This window comes from Asterias rubens, chromosome 12 (assembly GCF_902459465.1).
Source record: "Asterias rubens chromosome 12, eAstRub1.3, whole genome shotgun sequence".
NCBI lineage: Eukaryota > Metazoa > Echinodermata > Asteroidea > Forcipulatida > Asteriidae > Asterias > Asterias rubens.
This window is the reverse complement of record NC_047073.1, coordinates 4,662,098-4,683,493: the sequence shown is the minus strand read 5'-3', so window position 1 is coordinate 4,683,493 and position 21,396 is coordinate 4,662,098. Positions and strand designations below refer to the sequence as shown.

The 21,396-nt window shown below is 41.1% G+C and overlaps 1 protein-coding gene across 1 annotated transcript; it reads left to right on the top strand.

Moving 5' to 3' along the window:
* Positions 1-5,505: 5,505 nt before the first annotated feature.
* LOC117297850 (alpha-amylase-like) lies at positions 5,506-13,304 on the top strand. The gene is made up of 3 exons (XM_033781013.1): positions 5,506-5,706; positions 9,172-9,401; positions 10,273-13,304. The coding sequence occupies exons 1-3, from the start codon at positions 5,561-5,563 to the stop codon at positions 12,609-12,611; spliced, it is 2,715 nt and encodes a 904-aa protein (XP_033636904.1). The 5' UTR covers positions 5,506-5,560; the 3' UTR covers positions 12,612-13,304.
* The last annotated feature ends 8,092 nt before the right edge of the window (positions 13,305-21,396 follow it).

Here is a 21,396-nt window from a genome sequence, read left to right as displayed (position 1 = left end):
TAAAAACCATGAAAAAAACGATAAATTTCGCTATTTATTTAGGGGCATTATACATATTATTGCTTAAAGGAACACGTTGCCTTGGATTGGACGAGTTTGTCTATTAAAAGCGTTTGAAACCGTTTGTTATGAAGTGCATATGATTCGGTACAGAAAAGAAGAAAACAAGTTCACAGATTTACAAATAACTTACAGGGTTTACAGAAGGTAGTGGTGAAAGACTTCTCTTGAAATATTATTCCATGAAATGCTTTACTTTTTGAGAAAACAGTAAAACAATATCAATTCTCGTTGTCGAGAATTACGGATTTATTTGGCGAAATGCGCGGACACGAGGGTGGGTTTTCCCGTTATTTTCTCCCGACTCCGATGACCGATTGAGCCTAAATTTTCACAAGTTTGTTATTTGATATAGAAGTTGTGATACACGAAGTGTTGGTCTTGGACAGTATTGTTTACCGAAAGGGTCCAATGGCTTTTTAAAAGTAGAATATAATGATCCACACAAGTATCACTCGAAATTTCCTTTTACGTCGCGAACTATCACGGTCGGCAATTTATGGCCGACGCTGTTAGTCGACAGGGTAAAAAGAAAACCACGCAATTTCGAGGCATATTTGTGTAGATCATTGTATTCTACTTTTACAATATCTTTCTAACCAAACACATTTTTCAACGAACGGTTACAGAACGCTTTTCAAAGACCAACTCGACCGATCCTAAGCAACGTGTTCCTTTTCCTTTAACGCCATGCTATAATCATCCTCCATGCTATACACTATGGAGGGATCGGAAGGGGAAGAATTTACTTAGAAACAACATTAAATCGCTAATAAGTGGATCAAGCTTGAACAGACTCGCTCAACCCCACAAGTCATGCTCTTTACTTGGACTGTGCAGTGTTCGAACAGACATCAACATCATGTGGTGTTCTAGCTCACAAGAGGGCGCTTCAACACAAATATTTCGGGGTCACAATTTCGGTCCCATGCAGTTCCGGTTCCAACTCCAAACCAAAAATGCTAATTAGAAACTTTGGTGACGATCCGTACGCCATCTGAGTACCTGTGCTTGCATATGGTTTCATTGTTTGCTAACACATACGAGTGGTCTACCCTGATTAAACTTATTACGTCATGTGAGCCTAATGGTATTTTTTTCAAGGAAGAGTTGTTGGCCTAAGAAGAGCCGATAAGTTTATTCTAGACGTCTTACCATCTAGAGCTAGGAGAGATTGGTCTTACCTAATGCATTCTAACCTTCGTCTTGAGTCAGTTATTATCTATCGCTCCCTTCTTCCGCCTGTTCCTCCATCAACTAACCCCACCCCCTCTTGCCCCAACATCCCCCTCATCATTCATCATCTCCATCTGGCAGTTTTTCTCTTCTCTCCATACCCAACCCACTATTCCCCCCCCCCCCCTTCGCCACCAGATCGCATCCTTGGTTTACTTCTTCGAATTCCTTAATGCCACCATTGCAATTGCTTCATTACAAATATTATTCCTTCAAATGGACACAAGTATCCCCGGCATTGCAATGGACTGGTGATTGCGTGCCTCTGCCAGAGTTTTGACGAGTCCCTTGCATTCCCCAGAGCTATACTTCCTAACCAAAAATGGTGACTTCGACCGGCACAACTTTTTAGAGGATCGAGCCGCTGACAATCTCTTACAAAAGTAAAGTGCGTTCAAAATGATTTGGTAGACCAAACTAGTGATCTCAATGTTACACAAGAGTGGCCTTGTACATTCCAAGGCCTTTCTGGAAGGCAAGACTGCACTGGGCGAACATGCCATAATTTGTGTAATCCAATACACATTCATGGATGGGTTTTTTTTAATAAAAAATTACGAGCTGGACGAGTTTTGAGATCTACTCGTTTTCTTTCTTGTCAACAAGTTTATCAAAAGACCAGAGTGACAGTGCATTATCCAGCACCGTTTCCTTCAGTTGACCCAAGGAGGTAGACAAATTATACCTCCATGGTTGGCCCAACTGAAGGAGTAAGTGCTATACGGGTTCGGTGCCAGTATACCTCACCGACGTTCCACTGGTTTATAGTTGGCTTTATACGTGAATCTACAGCTGGATGGGCTGTAACTGCACAATGTAAAGTGTTCACACATCCGTGTTAGTTTGAACTCGAAACAGGTTTCTAGTTTGGAGATGAGCCAATAGGTAATTCTGTTACGGTAATTGAGCACAATGTTAATCAACCATTGTACACCCATTTGGGCACCATGTTAATCACAGCCCAGATTAGGCCTACACCAATAATGTCACATCCCTCCTCCTTCTTTCAGACATAGAGGAATCAGGAATGGCAGATAATAAAATTATCAAAGAACAACAACACGATTTCCAAGTACAGCTACGGACCTCTACCAATATTGACCCATCCCTATAATAATGGACAGACCGCCTGTATGCCTTTTTGAAAGGGCAAGGACACCAAGGCATTTTCTCCTTGGTAAAGGACACCCTCCTCCATGCTATCAGGGTAATGACCAGGGGCATGGGGGCACCCGCCTCCATTGCCTCTGTGGGTGAAGTATAGTCATCATGCCTGACTTTAGAAAGAAGAAAAAAGGTATGCATTTCCAAGAAGCAACCACTGTTAAAAATGTACGCCACACATTTGTTGTCATTATTGCCCTAGCCTGTAATGCTTCGTTTTTGAAAGGACACCAAGACGTATTCTCCTTGGTAAAGGGCACCCTCAGAGGAAATTGTAAATGTCTACCGGAGCATTTCAAGGGCACCAGGGCACTGACCAGGGGCCCATGGAGGCACCCGCCGTCATTGCCTCCGTGAAGTATCAGGCCCGACTTAAAAAATGAAGAACAAGTTATGTATTTCCAATCCAAAAGCAACCACTGCTAAATGTGTACGCCACACATTTTGTCTTCATATTGCTCTGGCCCTGCAATGTTTACACGATAAGTTCAGTACCATCCCACCCAGGAGATTTCACCACGGGCGGTCCAACTCGGCCCCGGCTGCTCGACGTGTGTGGTCCGCTACACCATCCCCCAGCTAACACGGCGGTCCCGACGAAATATGGCCCGCCGTAAACATCACAAAATTACTCTGCAAAAATGTCTCAACATGATTCGTGTAAAATCAACAATGGTGTGTTTTAGAGTTGTCGGTATTTATAACAGACAGTGAAATGGTGTATTTATAGGATAAGGGATACGTAACACGTAAAAATTTACTTCATATGAAAGTAAACATTCCCCATAAAAGGCTGCTTTGCATTTGCATTCAAGGACCTTAATTTGTAGAGAAAAAATGCACGGCTCGCCATACATTTTGTAATGTTCGGAATGGAAAATAATGAACGCGAGAGGGCCTACGCACTTTAACGACTGGACCACTCTTCTGCCGACCAGTGACGACATCGGTTTGAGGCGATTCTGTTTCGGTGTTTGTTTATCTTGCTGAAAGTTTTTCTCAGAGGCTCAACTGGTCGGTTTAGATCTAAAGGAAGGGGTATAAATACGCGGTATTTTGTAACACATTTTTTAGATCTGCCTTGAATTGCCGCCATAAGTCCCCAGGAAAAATTTACTGCCCAGTCTGATCATGGCCTGACCATGAGTGCAACTTCAATCCAGAGCTGCTTAAAGGCACTGGGACTGGGACCCCCCCCCCCACGTCCTTAACTTGTTCATTATGTGGATTTTGAGCCCTGGTTTAAGCGTTTTCTTTTGGTGAATTATGTGGTTTTTGAGCGTAGTGATATACTTTTGTGCATGATGAAAAATATGTTAACCCAAACGTAACACAGTCTAGTGTAAGACGATGCATACATTACTTACTCTTTGAACTCAGAAGTATGACATTCGTTCCGCTAGCGTCTCCACGATTGACTGGATTTGAGCTAAGAAAAACAGAATTGTCAATCAAATTTCATCGTTATTTTCAGGATCAGCACAACAGCTAATAACCAGTACCAAGTATTATACAACACATGATCATGGAAACTAATTTGGTTGCGGTATTTGGTTATCTTGTTTTTATCAAGAAATTTCATGCTATACGCTTTACAATTTGTGTGCTGAGGCAATCCAAAACCCTCTTCTGTTCTGGCTTTCAGAAGAACCTTCTTTGTAAATTCACACTCCTCAAATACTTTATTATGTGATTACTTTTTTAGTGTCGTAGACGCTCCACTCGTTCACCACACGATTTACTTGTGGACGCCGCGAGACAGTTAGCAACGAGTAGAGGGTCGACTAGGCACGGCACTAAAAGCGACTACTTTCGCTTGGTGTGCGCAGGCATGGCATGCCGTAATACTACCGTTTGGTATTTCGGAGCTCTGAGTACGCCGGAGCTCTGAGTCCGTCACACCAACTGAGTGAGCAGCCCGCGGGGTCGACACGGGGAAGCTAATCGAACGCATCCATTATAATAATTATAATCTATCGCGCGCCCCTACTCGCAAGCTAAATGACGGAGGTTAATTACAAGAGGGCGCTGTTACCTGTTAAAGACGTCTTACCGATTGGACTTTTTCAAAATCGGCTGTATTTTCGATTAGTTTGCAGCTAGCTCCACTAGTCCGCCCGAGTATGTGGATTAGTATTCCCGGGCGGAATATACAGTGGAATGAGGATGTGCTGTGATGTTTTGGTAATATATGCCCGGGCGGAATAGTAATCCGCCTGGGCGCGGCGATATTCGGTATTGTCCTACCATAGTTTCTTGACATGGGATATACGCCTCTCTTAATATTATGCATGAGGTACGTCATAATGCTAATCCAAGACGAGGCGATGGGGACTTGCGCCCATCGCCTCATTTTGGGTAAGAATAATATGACGCCATGCATAAATATCAAGAGAGGCGTATAGGATTCGGAGGTTTGTGCGAAAATCAAATAATCGAATCACCACGTGGAAAAAAATTCCCCGTTTTAAGTGTCCAATATAGGGTACCATAATGTGCTTAAAACTTTCATTCGCCAATACACTTTAAATTCTACAAATATTATTGAACTCTACTAAGAAAAAATAATAAGAAGAATAATAATAAACGGCATTTTAAATACGCTCTACTACGAAAACTATATCACAGCGCTTACAAAAATATTTAGCACAGGAAAATAAGTACTAGATGAAAAGTCGATTGAATGAATTTAAATGAAAGCAACCAGAGTACAATAAGAATAAACGAGACCGTCACCTCAAAAGACTTATAAATGGCTGCTGGAACGCAATGACCATGAACCGTCCCAGTGCCGATTCCAGAAATCGAGTTCTAAACTTTCATTGTATTAAAGACCAAGGTAAAATTCATTGAGCTGTCAGAGTACTTCACGGTCGAACAAAAGACAGTAATAGAAGCCCAAACAAAGCAAGAAACTTTCTTTTTTTTAAATGAAATTCAGAGGTCATACTATGCGGGTCATAGTTGCGGAGGTGGTGTACAACAATGCCCCGCCTACCCTTCCTATGTACGTGCAGGAATATTGTGCAACTTTACTGTCAAACACGGATCGTGACGTTGTGGCTTCACCATTCCAAGTTGTGTAGTTTTAGAAAACAACATGGCAGCCTCTCTGATGTTGGTGTTAGCCGCATTGTCCGTTGTGACTTGTGCGTCTTATCTGGATCCACACATGTTAGAGAACAGGCAGACGATCGTATTTATGATGGGCTGGAACTGGGCAGATATCGCCGAGGAGTGTGAACGGTAAGATGCCCCGACTCACGCAGCCCGGTGTATTGGAACAAGTGTTAAAGACAGTGGACACTATTGGTTATTGTCAAAGACCAGTCTTCGCAGTTGGTGTATCTCAACATAAACTAACAAACCTGTGCAAATTTGAGCTCAATCGGTTGTCGAAGTTGCGAGATAATAATGAAAGAAAAAAACACCCTTGTAACACGAAATTGTGTGCTTTCTGATGCTTGATTTCGAGACCTCAAATTCTAAACTTGAGGTCTCGAAATCAAATTCGTGGCAAATTACTTCTTTCTCGAAAACTACGTCACTTCAGAGGGAGCTGTTTCTCACAATGTTTTATATTATCAACCTTTCCCCATTACTAATCAAGAAAGGTTTTATGCTGATAATTATTTTGAGTAATTACCAATAGTGTCCACTGCCTTTAAAGGAGCACGTTGCATTGGATCGGACGAGTTGGCTTTAATAGGCGTTTGGAACCGTTTGTTATAATGTATATGGCTAGAAATATATTTTAAAATATATATATACATATGTATAATGATCCACACAAGTAGCACTCGAAGTTGCACGGTTTTCCTTTTACGTCGCGAACTTACGCGGTCTGCCATTTTATGGAGTGAGAATTTTGACTCCACAAAAAGGCCGATCGTGTTTCTTCGAGTCGTTAGAGGAAAACCGGACGAGGCATGTTTGTGTGGATCTGTATATTCTACTTTTTAAATCATCTCATTTCATGTTTTTTTTTTATCATGACAATAAGTGTTTTGAATCTTTAATCTTTATAACCATTTGCATTTCATAACAAACGGACTCAAACGCTTTTATATACCAACTCGACCGATCCAAGGCAACGTGTTCCTTTAACCATTTACATCCTTGCGCGAACTTGACCTCATATCCGCCAACTGTCTGCCATTTTGTTTCTAAGTTTAATCCTTGCGCGAACTTGACCTATACAGTCCACCCACTGTCTGCCATTTTGTTTCTGAGTTTAATCTTTGCGCGAGCAATTGACTTATATACTGTCAACTTTGCCATTTTGTTCCTGAGTCAAACGATGCGTGTCAAGATTTGGAATTCCTCAAACTCATTGATCTCTGGTATGAAACAAATTCAATGGGATAAAAATGGTATACTACCACCACTGGTGAAACTAAACAATTGTCGCCAATGCACACAGCACATTTTTTTTTAAATAACGTGGGAAACTCAATGGATATCAATGGTATAACTACCAACACTGGTGCAAAACTAAACCAACGTCGCCTGATGTACAAAGCACAGTTTTTTTTTTAAGAAAACGTGGGAAACTCACTCGCGTATAATAGACGTAAACCTTAAAGCCATTAATACACTTTCGGTAAACAGTATTGTCCAAGGCCCACACTTCGTTTATCACAACTTACATATAAAATAACAAACCTGTGAAAATTTAGGCTCAATCGGTCATCAGAGTCGGGAGAAAATAACAGGAAAACCCACCCTTGTTTCCGTACGTTTCGCCGTGTCGTGACATGTATTTACTATAATCCGTAATTGTCGATATCGCGAATGGTTAATTGTTTTAATTTTTTTCTCAAAAAGTAAAGCATTTCATGGAATGATAGTCCCAGAGAAACCCTGTAAATTATTTGTAAATCTGTGAATTTTTTTTTTTTTCTGTACCGAAAGTGTATAATGGCTTTAAATAAAATTGACAGTGTAATTTTTGATAAAATATCGAATATTGATTGGGGTTTATGTATTATTTCGGTATGCCAGGGTGCAACAGATAGTGTAGATGATCGCGAACACTGATCACGCCAAGAAACAAATATATAATAGGTTCAGTACAATTTAAGCTTTAAAATGTGCAAGACATTTTGTTTTACTTATTTTGTTTTTGCTGGCATTTCACCAGTCACGTGTCACACCTTTATAATAAGGTTTTACTAGGCGCTAATCGGGGGACAATGTGACAGTTTCAACCGAAGCCATATTTTTTAACAAAATCACAACAGGCTCTTACAAGAACCGGCCACACAGGAAAGGAGCGGGAAAATGAAAGGTCACGAAATGAGACTTTAGGAAATTGACACACGGATATGAATATCATCTTACTTGAATATAATTATTGTACATGACTACATCTAGCTTTTCGGTTGAACACTGAATTAGAATTGTGTTCCTGTGCCAAGGAATCGTATTGCCGACACATCAATTAAAACATTTATTTTCTCTCTTAATAATGCAGTGGACACAATTAGTAATTACTCAAAGTAATTGTTAGGAAGCATAACAACTCACTTTGGTAACGAGCATGAATGTGAGCTGTTGATAGTATAAAACGTTGTGAGAAACGGCTCCCTCTGAAGTAACGTAGTTTTTGAGAAAGAAGTAGGTCTCGAAATTCAAGCATCTGAAGCACACAACTTATGCGACAATTGTGTTTTTTCTTCTATTTTTCTGTCTCAACTTCGACGACCAATTGAGTTCAAATGTTCATATAGGTTTGTGATTTATGCATAATGATGAGAAACGCCCAGTAAAGAGAAGACTGGTCTTTGACTGGTCTTTGGCAATTACCAAAGGTGTTCAGTGCCTTTAAAGGGACACACCGGCCTCGTTGGGCTACAAAATACACTAAAACATGATTTCAAAGGTCTTCCAGGAATGCTGAAGAATAGTTGCTAAAAGAAACCATCAAATTTGGCCGTTTAAAGGCATTTTTCAGCAAACGAAGGTCACGTGGGTTATCCGAACCACTTTTTTGGTTCGGATAACCAACGTGACCTTCGGAGATTTTTAATCATTTTTCGCTAACTACGTGACATTTTGATGATTTGTTTTTACAGCAACCATCTATAAAAACATTATTTATGATTCTACACCCCTAAAATACATAAACGGTGAGCCGGTGTGTCCCTTTAAGTATCGACATATCCTGTACGTACACGATAGAGAAACAGTTTGTTTTTAGTTATGTTGCGGCAATCACCTTACGTACTTGGTCAACCTTTCGAATTGTTCTTTTGTTTTTAATTCCAGTAACAAGCTATGATGCCTGATTTTGAGGGGATAGCGGGCGTCCTATACGCATCTATCTTTTTAAATGTTGTTCTCATTTTATAGTTTTAAGGAAGTACTTTTCCTATTGTGTAGGCATAGTAACTTGTTGCGGGCCAACACTTAAAAGCGAAGGTACACTTAAGAGCGAAGGTAGAATTATGTCCGAAGATTTAAAATAAAATACACGTTTGGAAATTTATACTCTTAAAGGTTACGGCAATAAAAACGTTTGGTTATTTTAGAGGCGCATCATCGATAGTGTAAAGCAGTTTGAGAAACATTTTGACGTCGAAGTAATGTGGTTATGTAAAAAGGTATTAGTACTTTTCTAAAGTTTTGAATCTGAGATGTGTTAAATTCTCTGTTCAGTATGTTGACAGTATGCATTTTTATTACATAAACCCTTTTTGAAACACACAGCTACCTCGGTCCCAATGGTTTTGGAGGCGTACAGATAATGCCAGCGAATGAACACGCAATCGACGTAATTGAAGGCAAGAGAACGTGGTTTGAGCGATATCAGCCCGTAAGCTACAAGCTGGAGAGCGCCTCTGGGAGCGAGGATGAGCTTCGTGACATGGTGAAAAGATGCAACGAGGTTGGCGTGAGAGTCTACGCGGATGTCGTCATCAATCACATGGCACCTAATGGTAAAAATGTTTTTTATTTCCCTTTTGTAGATAAAGTTTTTTGCCATGACATGAATGCCTTTTCACTGTGAATAAATATGTATGTAATATAACTTACTTGCAGAAGTTGCAGCTTGATTAGTCGTCAAAGTTTTTAACAAAGATAACAAAAAGTGAAATCACAGAACGATGTTTTCAGGAGTGTCGCGTCATTTTTACCAGTTCTCTGGTATAAAACACTTGTACCATACATGCTAAAATTATGTAAATTTCATGATATACGAATTTCTTTTTTCGTGACATTTTTTCTCAATATACCTCACCCCAGCAAGTAAAATGTTAAGGTTTTTAATATCATTATCTTTAAAAGCGTCTGAGTTTAGTGTAGATCTGTAGACATTGTGTCGTACAAAAAGTACCCAGACCCTTTAAAGGCAGTGGACACTATTGGTAATTACTCTCAAAATAATTATCAGCATAAAACCTTTCTTGGTAACGAGTAATGGGGAGAGGTGGATAGTATAAAACATTATGAGAAGCGGTTTCCTCTTAAGTAGTTTTTGAGAAACAAGTTATAATTTTCCACAAAGTTGATTTCAAGACATCAGAATTAGATTTTGAGGTCTCGAAATCAAGCATCTGAAAGAACACAACTTCGTGTGACAAGGGTATTTTTTCTTACATAATATTATCTCGCAACTTCGACGACCAATTTGAGCTCAAATTTTCACAGGTTTGTTATTATTTATGCATTATTTTGAGATACACAAACAAAATGAGAATACTGGTCTCTGACAATTACCAATTGTGCCCAGTATCTTTAATGAGTTTTTTGGTTAATTACAATAAATAACGATTATACTTTTTAATAAATTATGTTTCTTTCTCTCAGATTATTCCACGATTGGCAAAGGTTCTGCTGGAAGTTCCTTCGACATGTCAACACTCAGTTACCCTGCAGTACCTTACGCAGCACTCGACTTTAATGTTCACAACAACAAATGTCCGAGCAGCAGTGGCGCCATCGAAGACTTCGGTGACAAACTACAGGTCCGCTACTGCAATCTATTCGGCTTTCCTGATCTAGACACGTCTGTTGCTCACGTTAGAATCTCCATCGTGGATTATCTGAACAAGTTGATCGATGTTGGTGTTGCGGGATTCTTCGTGGCCATGGCAGAGAACATTTGGCCAGAAGACCTGGACGTGATGTTCAACTCTCTGGAAGATCTGAATCAAGAGTACTTTGAGCCTGGAGTCAGGCCGTTTATATCTCAACGAGTGAGGGCAGCAGAGGGCTTCCCCGTCAAGCCGTCTGAGTACTTTAGCACGGGTAGAGTGACGGAGTTCGCTTACGGTAGAGCTGTCTCGGAGTCCTTTAGAGGAACCATAAAGACCATAGCTAGCTTAGAAAACTTACAAGTTGACTTCAATCTCATGCCAAGTACAAGTGCATTCGTGTTCGTGGATTCCCCTCTTCTTCAACGGTCAAGTTCCTCATCCAGCTTCCGAGAGCCTGGTCTCAGCACGATGGCAAATGCATTCATGTTGGCCTACCCGTACGGTCTTACTAGGGTAATGAGCAGCTACGAATTCACCGAAGCTAGTGACGGGCCACCAACAGACGAAGATGGTAAGACGTTACCACCAGTCATCGAGACAGACAGTTCGTGTGGTAACGGATGGGTTTGTGAGCACCGCTGGGCTCGTATAAGGAATCTGGTTGGCTTCCAAAACGCATCGGCAGACCAACCTCTCGCAAACTTTTGGAGCAACGGGAATCAACAGATTGCTTTCGGTCGAGGTGACAAGGCATTTATCGTCTTCAACAACGAAGGGAATCTACTCTCTCAAAAACTGCCCACCGGACTGCCAGAAGGGAAATATTGCGACGTTTATAACGGCCAGTTTGACCCACAGTTGTGCACCTGTTCTGGTCCTACCATAACAGTGGATGGGTCGGGCTTTGTCCTGTTCGAGCTCGACAACTCAGACACTCAAGTTGTTGCAATCCATACGAATGCCTTGGTCAAGGACGTCAACAAAGAACCAGGCCCTGGAAGCACCACCGCAACAACAACCCTAAAAAGTGCAACAAAACCTACTTCTGGTCAAAGCCCATCATCTACAACTACCCCTACCGAAGAAGCAAATGACGAGTCTGTTGACATAATAGAAGCAGCAACAGTAAAACCAAGTGTGAAACCAACCCAAGTTCCCACATCTACCAAAGAGCAAGGGACTGGGGACCTTACTGAAGCGGTAACAGAAACCCCCACTACGCAACCAACTCAAGTTTCAACATCAACCAAAGTGCCAGCAGAGCCAGTGTCCAGCGATCTTCCCGAAGCGGTTACAGAAAAAACCACCATGCAAACAACTCAAGTTCCAACATCAACCAAAGTACCAACAGGAGAGCCAACAGGACCAGGGTCCAGCAATCTTCCCGAAGCGGTTACAGAAAAAACCACCATGCAAACAACTGAAGTTCCAACATCAACCAAAGTGCCAAAAGAGCAAGGGTCCACTGACCTTCCCGAAGCGGTGACAAAAAAGCCCGCCATGCAACCAACAGTTCAAACATCAACCAAAGAGCCAACAGAAGGTGCAATTACCACCACTTCCACACCAACTCCCATGAACCGTACGATGATCTTCCTGCACAAAGACACTGAATTTGGTCAGTTCATGTTCCTTCGCGGTGGGATCAGCCATGACCTAAGGTCTGGTTGCACGGTAGACGCATACACGAGCGCTTGTGCCATTTCCATCCGCCACCACCCGCAAGGAGATAACCCATACTTCACCGCATGGCAGACCGGTGATAACTATCTGGATTGGTACGGGGCTGAGAGAGGACAGGGCACCCACGATGACGTTCAGGCAGGAGGGACGCCGATGATCTGGACGACCAATAACCCAAGCAACGGCGCGGAAGTTTCTGTGAATGGTTATGGGTATACACCGCTCAACCAGTGGGGAGACAACTACTGGATGGTGGACATTGATGTTGACTGTTCTAAGACGGAAGGAGGCTGGTTTGAGATGAAGGGGTTCTTGACGAACGCCGGCAGCTCAGGATGGGAGAACGACGTGTCTCAAGAGGAGAACTGTGCCGGATCTGCTGGGGGAAGCCGACCCCACTCTTCAAACAACCACTTCGCTAGGTGTGGATTTGTTAATGTCTTCAGGTTTGGGCAAAACGAATGCATCATTGACACGCTCAACTAGGTCTAGTATTGGCTCAAGACTCTCCCGTTACATCTCTCTCCACGATCCTCCACCACACAAGAGGGCGCGCTCTCACCATGGGCTGATATCTAAACGAGAATGGGCCAAGGAGATATTAATAACAGGAGAGTCTTGAACCAAGACTACTTAATTAGATCGCGAAGGTTTAACTTTTTTGGGTTGGTAATTATCGGTAAACTTTTAACTATGGGTACTCTGGTGTTCTTAGTAGAAACATCGTCTGACTTGCCCTACTGGCGATTAGAACATTTGGTGTAGTGGGTGGAGGGAATTAGGTGCTGGGTTGAACACAAGAAGTTGGACACTACTAAATCAAACATAGGAAGAGGAAGGAACAATTAATAGCAATTAATGAGACTAAAAAGGAGGATATTATGTTGGGGAAAATAAGAAATAAAAGACAAAAATTTGCTTTTTAATAAATTATTGTTTGGGATTAACATTATCTTTTGTGCCTTTAAAAACAAATAAGTTAATTTTAAAACTTTGATACTTTTTTTATAGGGAATATTAATGGCCGGATGTGGAGCCTGTTTATAACAACGGTCATTCACCAATATAAGGTTGTCTTGATCCCCACAATAGATTACTTTAGAAAAGGTAGTGTTAAAGGCAGTGTAAACTATTGATAATTGTCAAAGACTAGTCTTCACATTTGGTGTATTTCAACATATGCACAAAATAACAAACCTGTGAAAGTTTGACCTCAATCGGTCATCGAAGTTGCGAGATAATAATGAAAGAAAAAACACCGAAATTGTACGGTTTTCCTTTAACGTCGCGAACTTATACGGTCTGCCATTTTATGGATTGAGAATTTTGACTCCACAAAAAGGCCGACCGCGTTTCTTCGAGTCGTAAGAGGAAAACCGGGCGAGGCATGTTTGTGTGGATCTTTATATTCTACTTATATTCTAAATTATCTCATTTCATGTTTTTTATCACGACAATAAATATTGTTAATCTTTAAAGGCAGTGGACACTGTTGGTAATTACTCAAAATAATTATCGACATAAAACCTCACTCGGTAACAAGCAATGGGGAGAGATTTATAGTATAAAACATTGTGAGAAACGGCTCCATCTGAAGTAACGTAGTTTTCGAGAAAGAAGTAATTTTCCACGAATTTGATTTCGAGACCTCAGGTTTAGAATTTGAGGTCTCGAAATCAAGCATCTGAAAGCACACAACTTCGTGTGACAAGGGTGTTTTTTTCTTTCATAGTTATCTCGCAACTCCGATGATCAATCGAGCTGAAGTTTTCACAGGTTTGTTATTTAATGCATATGTTGAGATACACCAAGTGAGAAGACTGGATTTTGACAATTACCAATAGTGTCCATTGTCTTTAATCTTTATAACCATTTACATTTCATGACATAACAAACGACCTCAAACGCTTTTAAATACCAACTCGACCGATCCAAGGCAACGTGTTCCTTTAACCATTTTACATCCTTGTGCGAACTTGACCTCATATCCGCCAATTGTCTGCCATTTTGATTCTGGGTTTAATCCTTGGGGGGGGGGGGGGGTACAGTGTACACATCGGGGACCTCTAACAAAAGAGGACAATGGGATCCCTGTTGGTTTGGAATTAAAGTCCCCGGTTCAAAAGTGTGTACAAAACCAATAGGTGATGTTACCCACAAAACATTGGGATGTTTAGATATTAATCTTAACATTTTAAGGTGGGGGAGGTAGCTTTAATCGTTTAGAAATTTGTTGATGGAGGGTATAACAAACAGATTCTAAACAAACTTGTGAATTAATCGTATATTAATTAGAATCGATCGATAAAACAATTATGGAAAGGTTTGCGGTAACACCATGTAATGACTATCTCTAAATGAGTTGGGGTGGTTCTGGAAGTAACCGTTGGTTTGCGCAACTACTACTGCGCTGCCCGACTCCAGGCAGCTCGTATTATTATAATTATTTTAATCATTTACAAACGTATTAATGACATTGTTTTACTCATTTCTCAAATACTACAGCACCTCAGTAAGTAAGACTTGAAGGGAAGCTTTCCGCTATCATTATCTTCAAACCCTGTAAGTTTAATGTCAATCTGTGGAAATTTTGATCAAGTACCCAAATCCTTTAAGCAGAATGAACTTCCTTCAAAAAAAATAAAAACACACTGAAAACAGGTTAATTTAATAAACTTTTTATTTGTTTAGAATAAGATTGACAAATCTTTCCAGCATTAACCATTTTAAATAATAGATGTGTGCGAAAAATTCATTTAGAGGTTATAAAAACATTTACATGACATTATGCAAGGTATGAACTAATGATTGCAGGTAAAAGAAAAAACAAGTAATAAATTACTGATGCCATTTGAGACAAGGGCCCAATTTCATAGCGCTGCTTAGTGGTAAGCAAATTTGCGTGCTTACTGTAGCAGAAACATTTGCTTAAGCCCTAGTGTATTTCACAGGTTAGCAGAAAAATTGGGCGGCCATATTACGTGTTTACCGTGGATTTGCATTGTGACGTCATTTATTTGTGTGTGGTAAGCACAGGAAGGTTAGCAAGCCTTTTCGTGTGCCTTAGGTTAGCAGCGCTATGAAATAGAAATTGCACAGTAAGCACAAAATCGGCCGCTAAGCAGAGCTATGAAATTGGGCCCTGACGTTAAACTATTGGTGCCATTCCTTTTACAGCAATCAATCAATCAATCAATCATTATGCATTTGTAGAGTGCAACCACTAGTCTCTTGCAGTAACACCAACAATCAATATTACTTTTCCAATTGTCGATACCGTGGATTCCTTTGAGTACTTCTGTTGGGTGCAAACTTGAAACCAGCTCAAGTTTAAAGCGGGTCATTGTGTTAAACTGGGCCCAATTTCATGGCTCTGCTTATCCGCCGAATTCTGCGCTTACGAACACGATTCCCCCGCTTACGTGCAAGCGCCGAATTTCTGCGATAGCCTTGTAAGCGTAGAATGCCTAGTAACGCGGAGTACGCACACGCAGAACCCAAAATTCGCCGCTTACCTGTGAAATACGCTTGCTGTAAGCACAGAATTCCCTGCTTCCGTAAGCGGCGATTCTGTGCTTACGGTAAGCAGACCATGAAATTGGGCCCAGGTAACTTCACTGTGCTCAATAAACCCTATCAACTTTTCACTTTTAGTTTTACAAACTCATTGTTTCTTTGGTTGTTTCGCAGTAACAAGCCAACATGTCATACTTCGAGTCACAACTAAATTTCCTTATGTTTTTGTACAAAGGAAAATTTACTAAAGTGGGACATGAACCAACGACCTTCAGGTTAACGTGTCCGCGCTCTACCAACAGAGCTATCTAGGCCTAAGCTGGCAGTTTCCCTATTTTTGTCCATATCTTTGTTTTTTTGGGGGGGGGGTGGTACAACCGTTTACTGCAGTGCAGCACACCCAAGTTAAGACACCGTAAAACCTGGGAAGCGGCAGCCAGGGGATCACCTTTGAAGGAGACTCAACTTTTTATTTTTTCAGATGTTTACATTATACACCACAAAGGAAACTGACTGGGTAAATTTTGTTAATGATTTGGGGTGAACAAATACAAATTTACTAGAGTGGGACTCGAACCAACGACCTCCGGATTAACATGCCGGCGCTCTACCAACTGAGCTATCTAGCCCTATGTTGACGATCCCCTGGCTGCCCCTTCCCAGGTAACGTAACTTCGGTGTGATCCCTGGCCACACAACGGCAGTTAATGGTTGCATGGCTTCTGACCAGCAACCCCCGAACAAAGATATTGACAACAGAGAGAAACAGCCAAAATAGGGTTAGATAGCTCTGGGGCCAATTTCATGGAGCTGCTTAAGCAAAAATTTTGCTTAACCACGAAAATAGCTCGCTTGTTTCACACATGTTACTGGCCAAAATTTCATGCCATATACATTGCTTATGACTGGTATTTAGCTGTTGCTTACTTAGCATAACAATTAAGTGGAGTCTTGGCCGGTAATCTGGTTTTAGTAAGCAAGGTTTTTTTTTGCTTAAGCAAAATTTTGTGCTTAAGCAGCTCTATGAAATTGGGCCCAGTTGGTTGAGCGCCGGCGCGTTAATCCGGAAGTCATTGGTTTGAGTCCCATCCTATCCCAGTAAATATTTCTTTGTTCGAACCCCAAATCATTTAAACAGCAGTCAGTTGCACTTGTGGAGTATAGGGTAAAACTCACAAAGAGTCACTCTTTATAGCATTCATTAGGCCTAACTGTTTGAGTTTAGCCAAGGCCACCAGCCTTCTATCTTGCCATTGTCCTCTCTCCTGTAGTTGATCAAAGTGAAATCTTGCAGCACTTTCTGCAAAACTTGCATCACTTTTTTTCTACCTTGAAGGTTGGAGATGGTCCAAATGATGAAGTGACTCTGTTGATAGTGGCACCGTGACGTTCCATGTAGTTGGCTGTACCTGAACGAGTTAAACATTAATTTATCAGTGTCAGATTGTTAACCAGAAAGCCTTGATTTTTTTAAAAGACTTTTGCATATGTTCACGAGGAGGGCCAAAAAGTATGTCTTGTGTTTTTGTTGTTGATAGTTCTTACCCTCGGCGTTGAGCTGAATTACTTTAAAGGAACACGTTGCCTTGGATCGGTCGAGTTGATATTTGAAAAGCGTTTTTAACCGTTTGTTATAAAATGCATATATATTAGAAAGATATTTTAAAAGTAGATTATAATGATCCACACAAGTATCACTCGAAATTGCGTGGTTTTCCTTTTTCTTCGTCAACCAACACGGTCGGCCATTTATGGGAGTCCAATTTTTCACTCCCATAAAATGGCCGACCGTGTTAGTTCGTAAAGTAAATAGAAAACCATGCAATTTGGAGGCAAATTTGTGTGGATCATTGTATTCTACTTTTAAATCATCTTTCTAACCATGATGCATTTTATACCAAACGGTTACAAACGCTTTTCGAAGACCAACTCGACTCGATCCAAGGCAACGTGTTCCTTTAAGATGGTCCAAAAACACATACACTGTACCCCACATATTATGAGGAAACATGCTAAATTAATATCAGTAACTGATGCTATTCAAAATTTCGAAAAAAGGAATCTAGCCCCCCAGTTGCGTGGTCTAATTAAGACCCATAGTTTACACGATTAAGAACTAGCTAGAGGGCGCACTGGTGATGCTGCTTGCACATACAAACGCGACGGGACCACACAATGTCACAAGGAGATATGCGCACCATTTTATATGAGCGTTTGAATATTATTAAGTACACTTGGGAGAGTGTGTGTTGATAACACACCGGCCACACACCGGCCATGTGAACACAAGCTATGCGATGCTGTTTTGTCAATTTACAAAATGGCCGCATGAGCGCATGCATAACTCTATGTTTTGACCCCTCTGCCTACCCACAATGCATTGCGGTTCTGAATCGCGATAAAAGATAAACCTTCGAACTTCAAGGTAGTATTGCATTATAGGCCTAGTATTGGATCTCTGCCTGCCGAGTGAGCGCAGCGCAGTGACACCGACAGTGTTTGCTTACCTTCCTTGCGATCAATTCTAGTTTGGGATTCCCTCGTGAAGAGATGGTAGTTTGTACCCACAGAAATGGCGAAAGTTCTGCCAAAACAGTGAAGAAATTATAAACAAATTCAACGTTCCAGAACTGAAGTTGAGCTGAATTGCTAGCTTAGTGGTCTTCGTGTTGACATGCATGACATGTGGACTTTGTTTTTAATTATTGCACCAACACAAAAAAATGAGGGCGCAATGCTGGTTTAACGGTGGTATTTTGTTTGCAGGTGAAAAATTAACGGCTGTGTTAAATACCGCCCTCTTACGTGTGGACAACTGCTGCTTTATGATTGGTCTGTTGCGCGTAAGTTGATAACCAAGCTATATGATTGGTCTGTTGCGCGTAAGTTATGCTGGCTTAACGGTGGTATTTTGTTTGTAGGTGAAAAATTAACGGTTCTGTTTAATACCACCCTCTTACGTCCCGTGTGGACAACTGCTTTATGATTGGTCTGTTACGCGTAAGTTAATAACCAAGCTTTATGATTGGTCTGTTGCGCGTAAGTTTATAACCAACTGGTCTAATTTGGTTATTAACTTACGCGCAACAGACCAATCATAGAGCAGCAGTTGTCCACACGTAAGAGGGCGGTATTTAACACAACCGTTAATTTTTCACCTGCAAACAAAATACCACCGTTAAACCAGCATTGCGCCCTCATTTTGTTGTGTTGGTGCAATAATTAAAAACACAGTCCATATGTTGTGCATGTCGTCAACACGAAGACCTCTATTTATTATTAACTAAGCTAGCAGCTCAGCTCAACTTCAGTTTTGAAACTTTGAATTTGTTCATAATTTCTTCACTTTTTTGGCAGAACTTTTGCCATTTCTGTGGGTACAAACTACCATCTCTTCACGACACGAGGGAATCCCAAACTAGAATTGATCACAAGGAAGGTAAGCAAACTCGGCAGGCAGAGATCCAAAGATTCCTTTTTCAAGATTTTGAATAGCATCAGTTATTGATATTAACTTAGCATGTTTCCTCATAGTACGTGGGGTACAGTGTACAATGCATGTGTTTTTGGACCATCTTAAAGTAATTCATCTCAACGCCGAGGGTAAGAACTATCAACAACAAAAACACAAGACATACTTTTTGGCCCTCCTCGTGAACAAGATATGCAAAAGTCTTTTAAAAAAATCAAGGCTTTCTGGTTAACAATCTGACACTGATAAATTAATGTTTAACTCGTTCAGGTACAGCCAACTACATGGAACGTCACGGTGCCACTATCAACAGAGTCACTTAATCATTTGGACCATCTCCAACCTTCAAGGTAGAAAAAAGTGATGCAAGTTTTGCAGAAAGTGCTGCAAGATTTCACTTTGATCAACTACATACAAGAGAGACGACAATGGCAAGATAGAAGGCTGGTGGCCTTGGCTAAACTCAAACATGTAATGAATGCTATAAAAAGTGGCTTTTTGTGAGTTTTACCCTATACTCCACAAGGGAAACTCACTGGGTAAACTGTTGTAAATGATTTGGGGTTCGAACAAAGAAATATTTACTGGGATAGGATTAGCCCCACTTGTGTGGATGGGACTCAAACCAATGACTTCCGGATTAACGCGCCGGCGCTCAACCAACTGAGCTATCTAACCCTATTTTGGCTGTTTCTCTATTTTGTCAATATCTTTGTTCGGGGGTTGCTGGTCAGAAGCCATGCAACCATTAACTGCCGTTGTGTAGCCAGGGATCACACCGAAGTTACGTTACCTGGGAAGGGGCAGCCAGAGGATCGTCAACATAGGGCTAGATAGCTCAGTTGGTAGAGCGCCGGCATGTTAATCCGAAATAAAAAGTTGAACCTCCTTCAAAGGTGATCCCCTGGCTGCCGCTTCCCAGGTTGTACGGTGTCTTAATTTGGGTGTGATCCCTGGCCATGCACTGCAGTAAACGGTTGTACCCCCCCCCCCCCAAACAAAGATATGGACAAAATAGGGAAACTGCCAGCTTAGGCCTAGATAGCTCTGTTGGTAGAGAAGCAGGGAATTCTGTGCTTACGGCAAGCATTATTTCACGGGTAAGCGGTGAATTTTGGGTTCTGCGCATGCGTACTCCGCGTTACTAGGCATTCTATGCTTACAAGGCTAGCGCAGAAATTCGGCGCTTGCACATAAGCAGGGGAATCGTGTTCATAAGCGCAGAATTCGGCGGATAAGCAGAGCCATGAAATTGGGCCCTGTTTAACACAATGACCCGCTTTAAACTTGAGCTGGTTTCAAGTTTGCACCCAACAGAAGTACTCAAAGGAATCCACGGTATATCGACAATATTGGAAAAGTAATATTGATTGTTGGTGTTACTGCAAGAGACTAGTGGTTGCACTCTACAAATGCACAATGATTGATTGATTGATTGCTGTAAAAGGAATGGCACCAATAGTTTAACGTCAGGGCCCAATTTCATAGCTCTGCTTAGCGGCCGATTTTGTGCTTACTGTGCAATTTCTATTTCATAGCGCTGCTAACCGTAGGCACATGAAAAGGCATGCTAACCTTCCTGTGCTTACCACACAAACATAAATGACGTCACAATGCAAATCCACGGTAAACACGTAATATGGCCGCCCAATTTTTCTGCTAACCTATGAATTCTGCTACAGTAAGTACGCAAATTTGCTTACCGTTAAGCAGCGCTATGAAATTGGGCCCTTGTCTCAAATGACATCAGTAATTTATTACTTGTTATTTCTTTTACCTGCAATAATTAGTTCATACCTTGCAAAATGTCATGTAAAATGGTCAATGCTGGAAAAATTTATCAATCTTATTCTAAATAAATAAAAAGTTTATTAAATTAACCTGTTTTCAGTGTGTTTTAATTTTTTTGGAAGGAAGTTCATTCTGCTTAATGCTTTTAATGAGGGTCAGATATCACATGGATTTAGGACTTTGTTTAAATAAACTTATGCTTTCTCAATTTTAGTACTTGCACTGTTTTCCTCTTTGTTCACAAACATTTAATTCACGGGCACACGCTCGTTTTAAAAGACCAGTCATTGAGGTCTTACTTAAAATATGTAGGACATCCATGCAATATATACAAGCTATAGTTGACACGAAATACTGACATCCCCACCCCACCCACCATCCCCACACCCCCCCCCCCCCCCCTCGAATGAACTGAAGCAAGAGTTTTGAAGCAGAATGCTATTTTACAGGAGAGGGCGCCCTTACAAAATTACGGAATGACGGCGCCCGGCC

What these genes read in the sequence shown, in the direction of transcription:
- LOC117297850 (XM_033781013.1), top strand. Translation starts at nt 5,561, where the DNA reads ATGGCAGCCTCTCTGATGTTGGTGTTAGCCGCATTGTCCGTTGTGACT. An exon ending in ATCGCCGAGGAGTGTGAACG is followed by an intron (nt 5,707 to 9,171) that starts GTAAGATGCCCC and finishes TGAAACACACAG; the next exon opens with CTACCTCGGTCCCAATGGTT. An exon ending in CAATCACATGGCACCTAATG is followed by an intron (nt 9,402 to 10,272) that starts GTAAAAATGTTT and finishes TCTTTCTCTCAG; the next exon opens with ATTATTCCACGATTGGCAAA.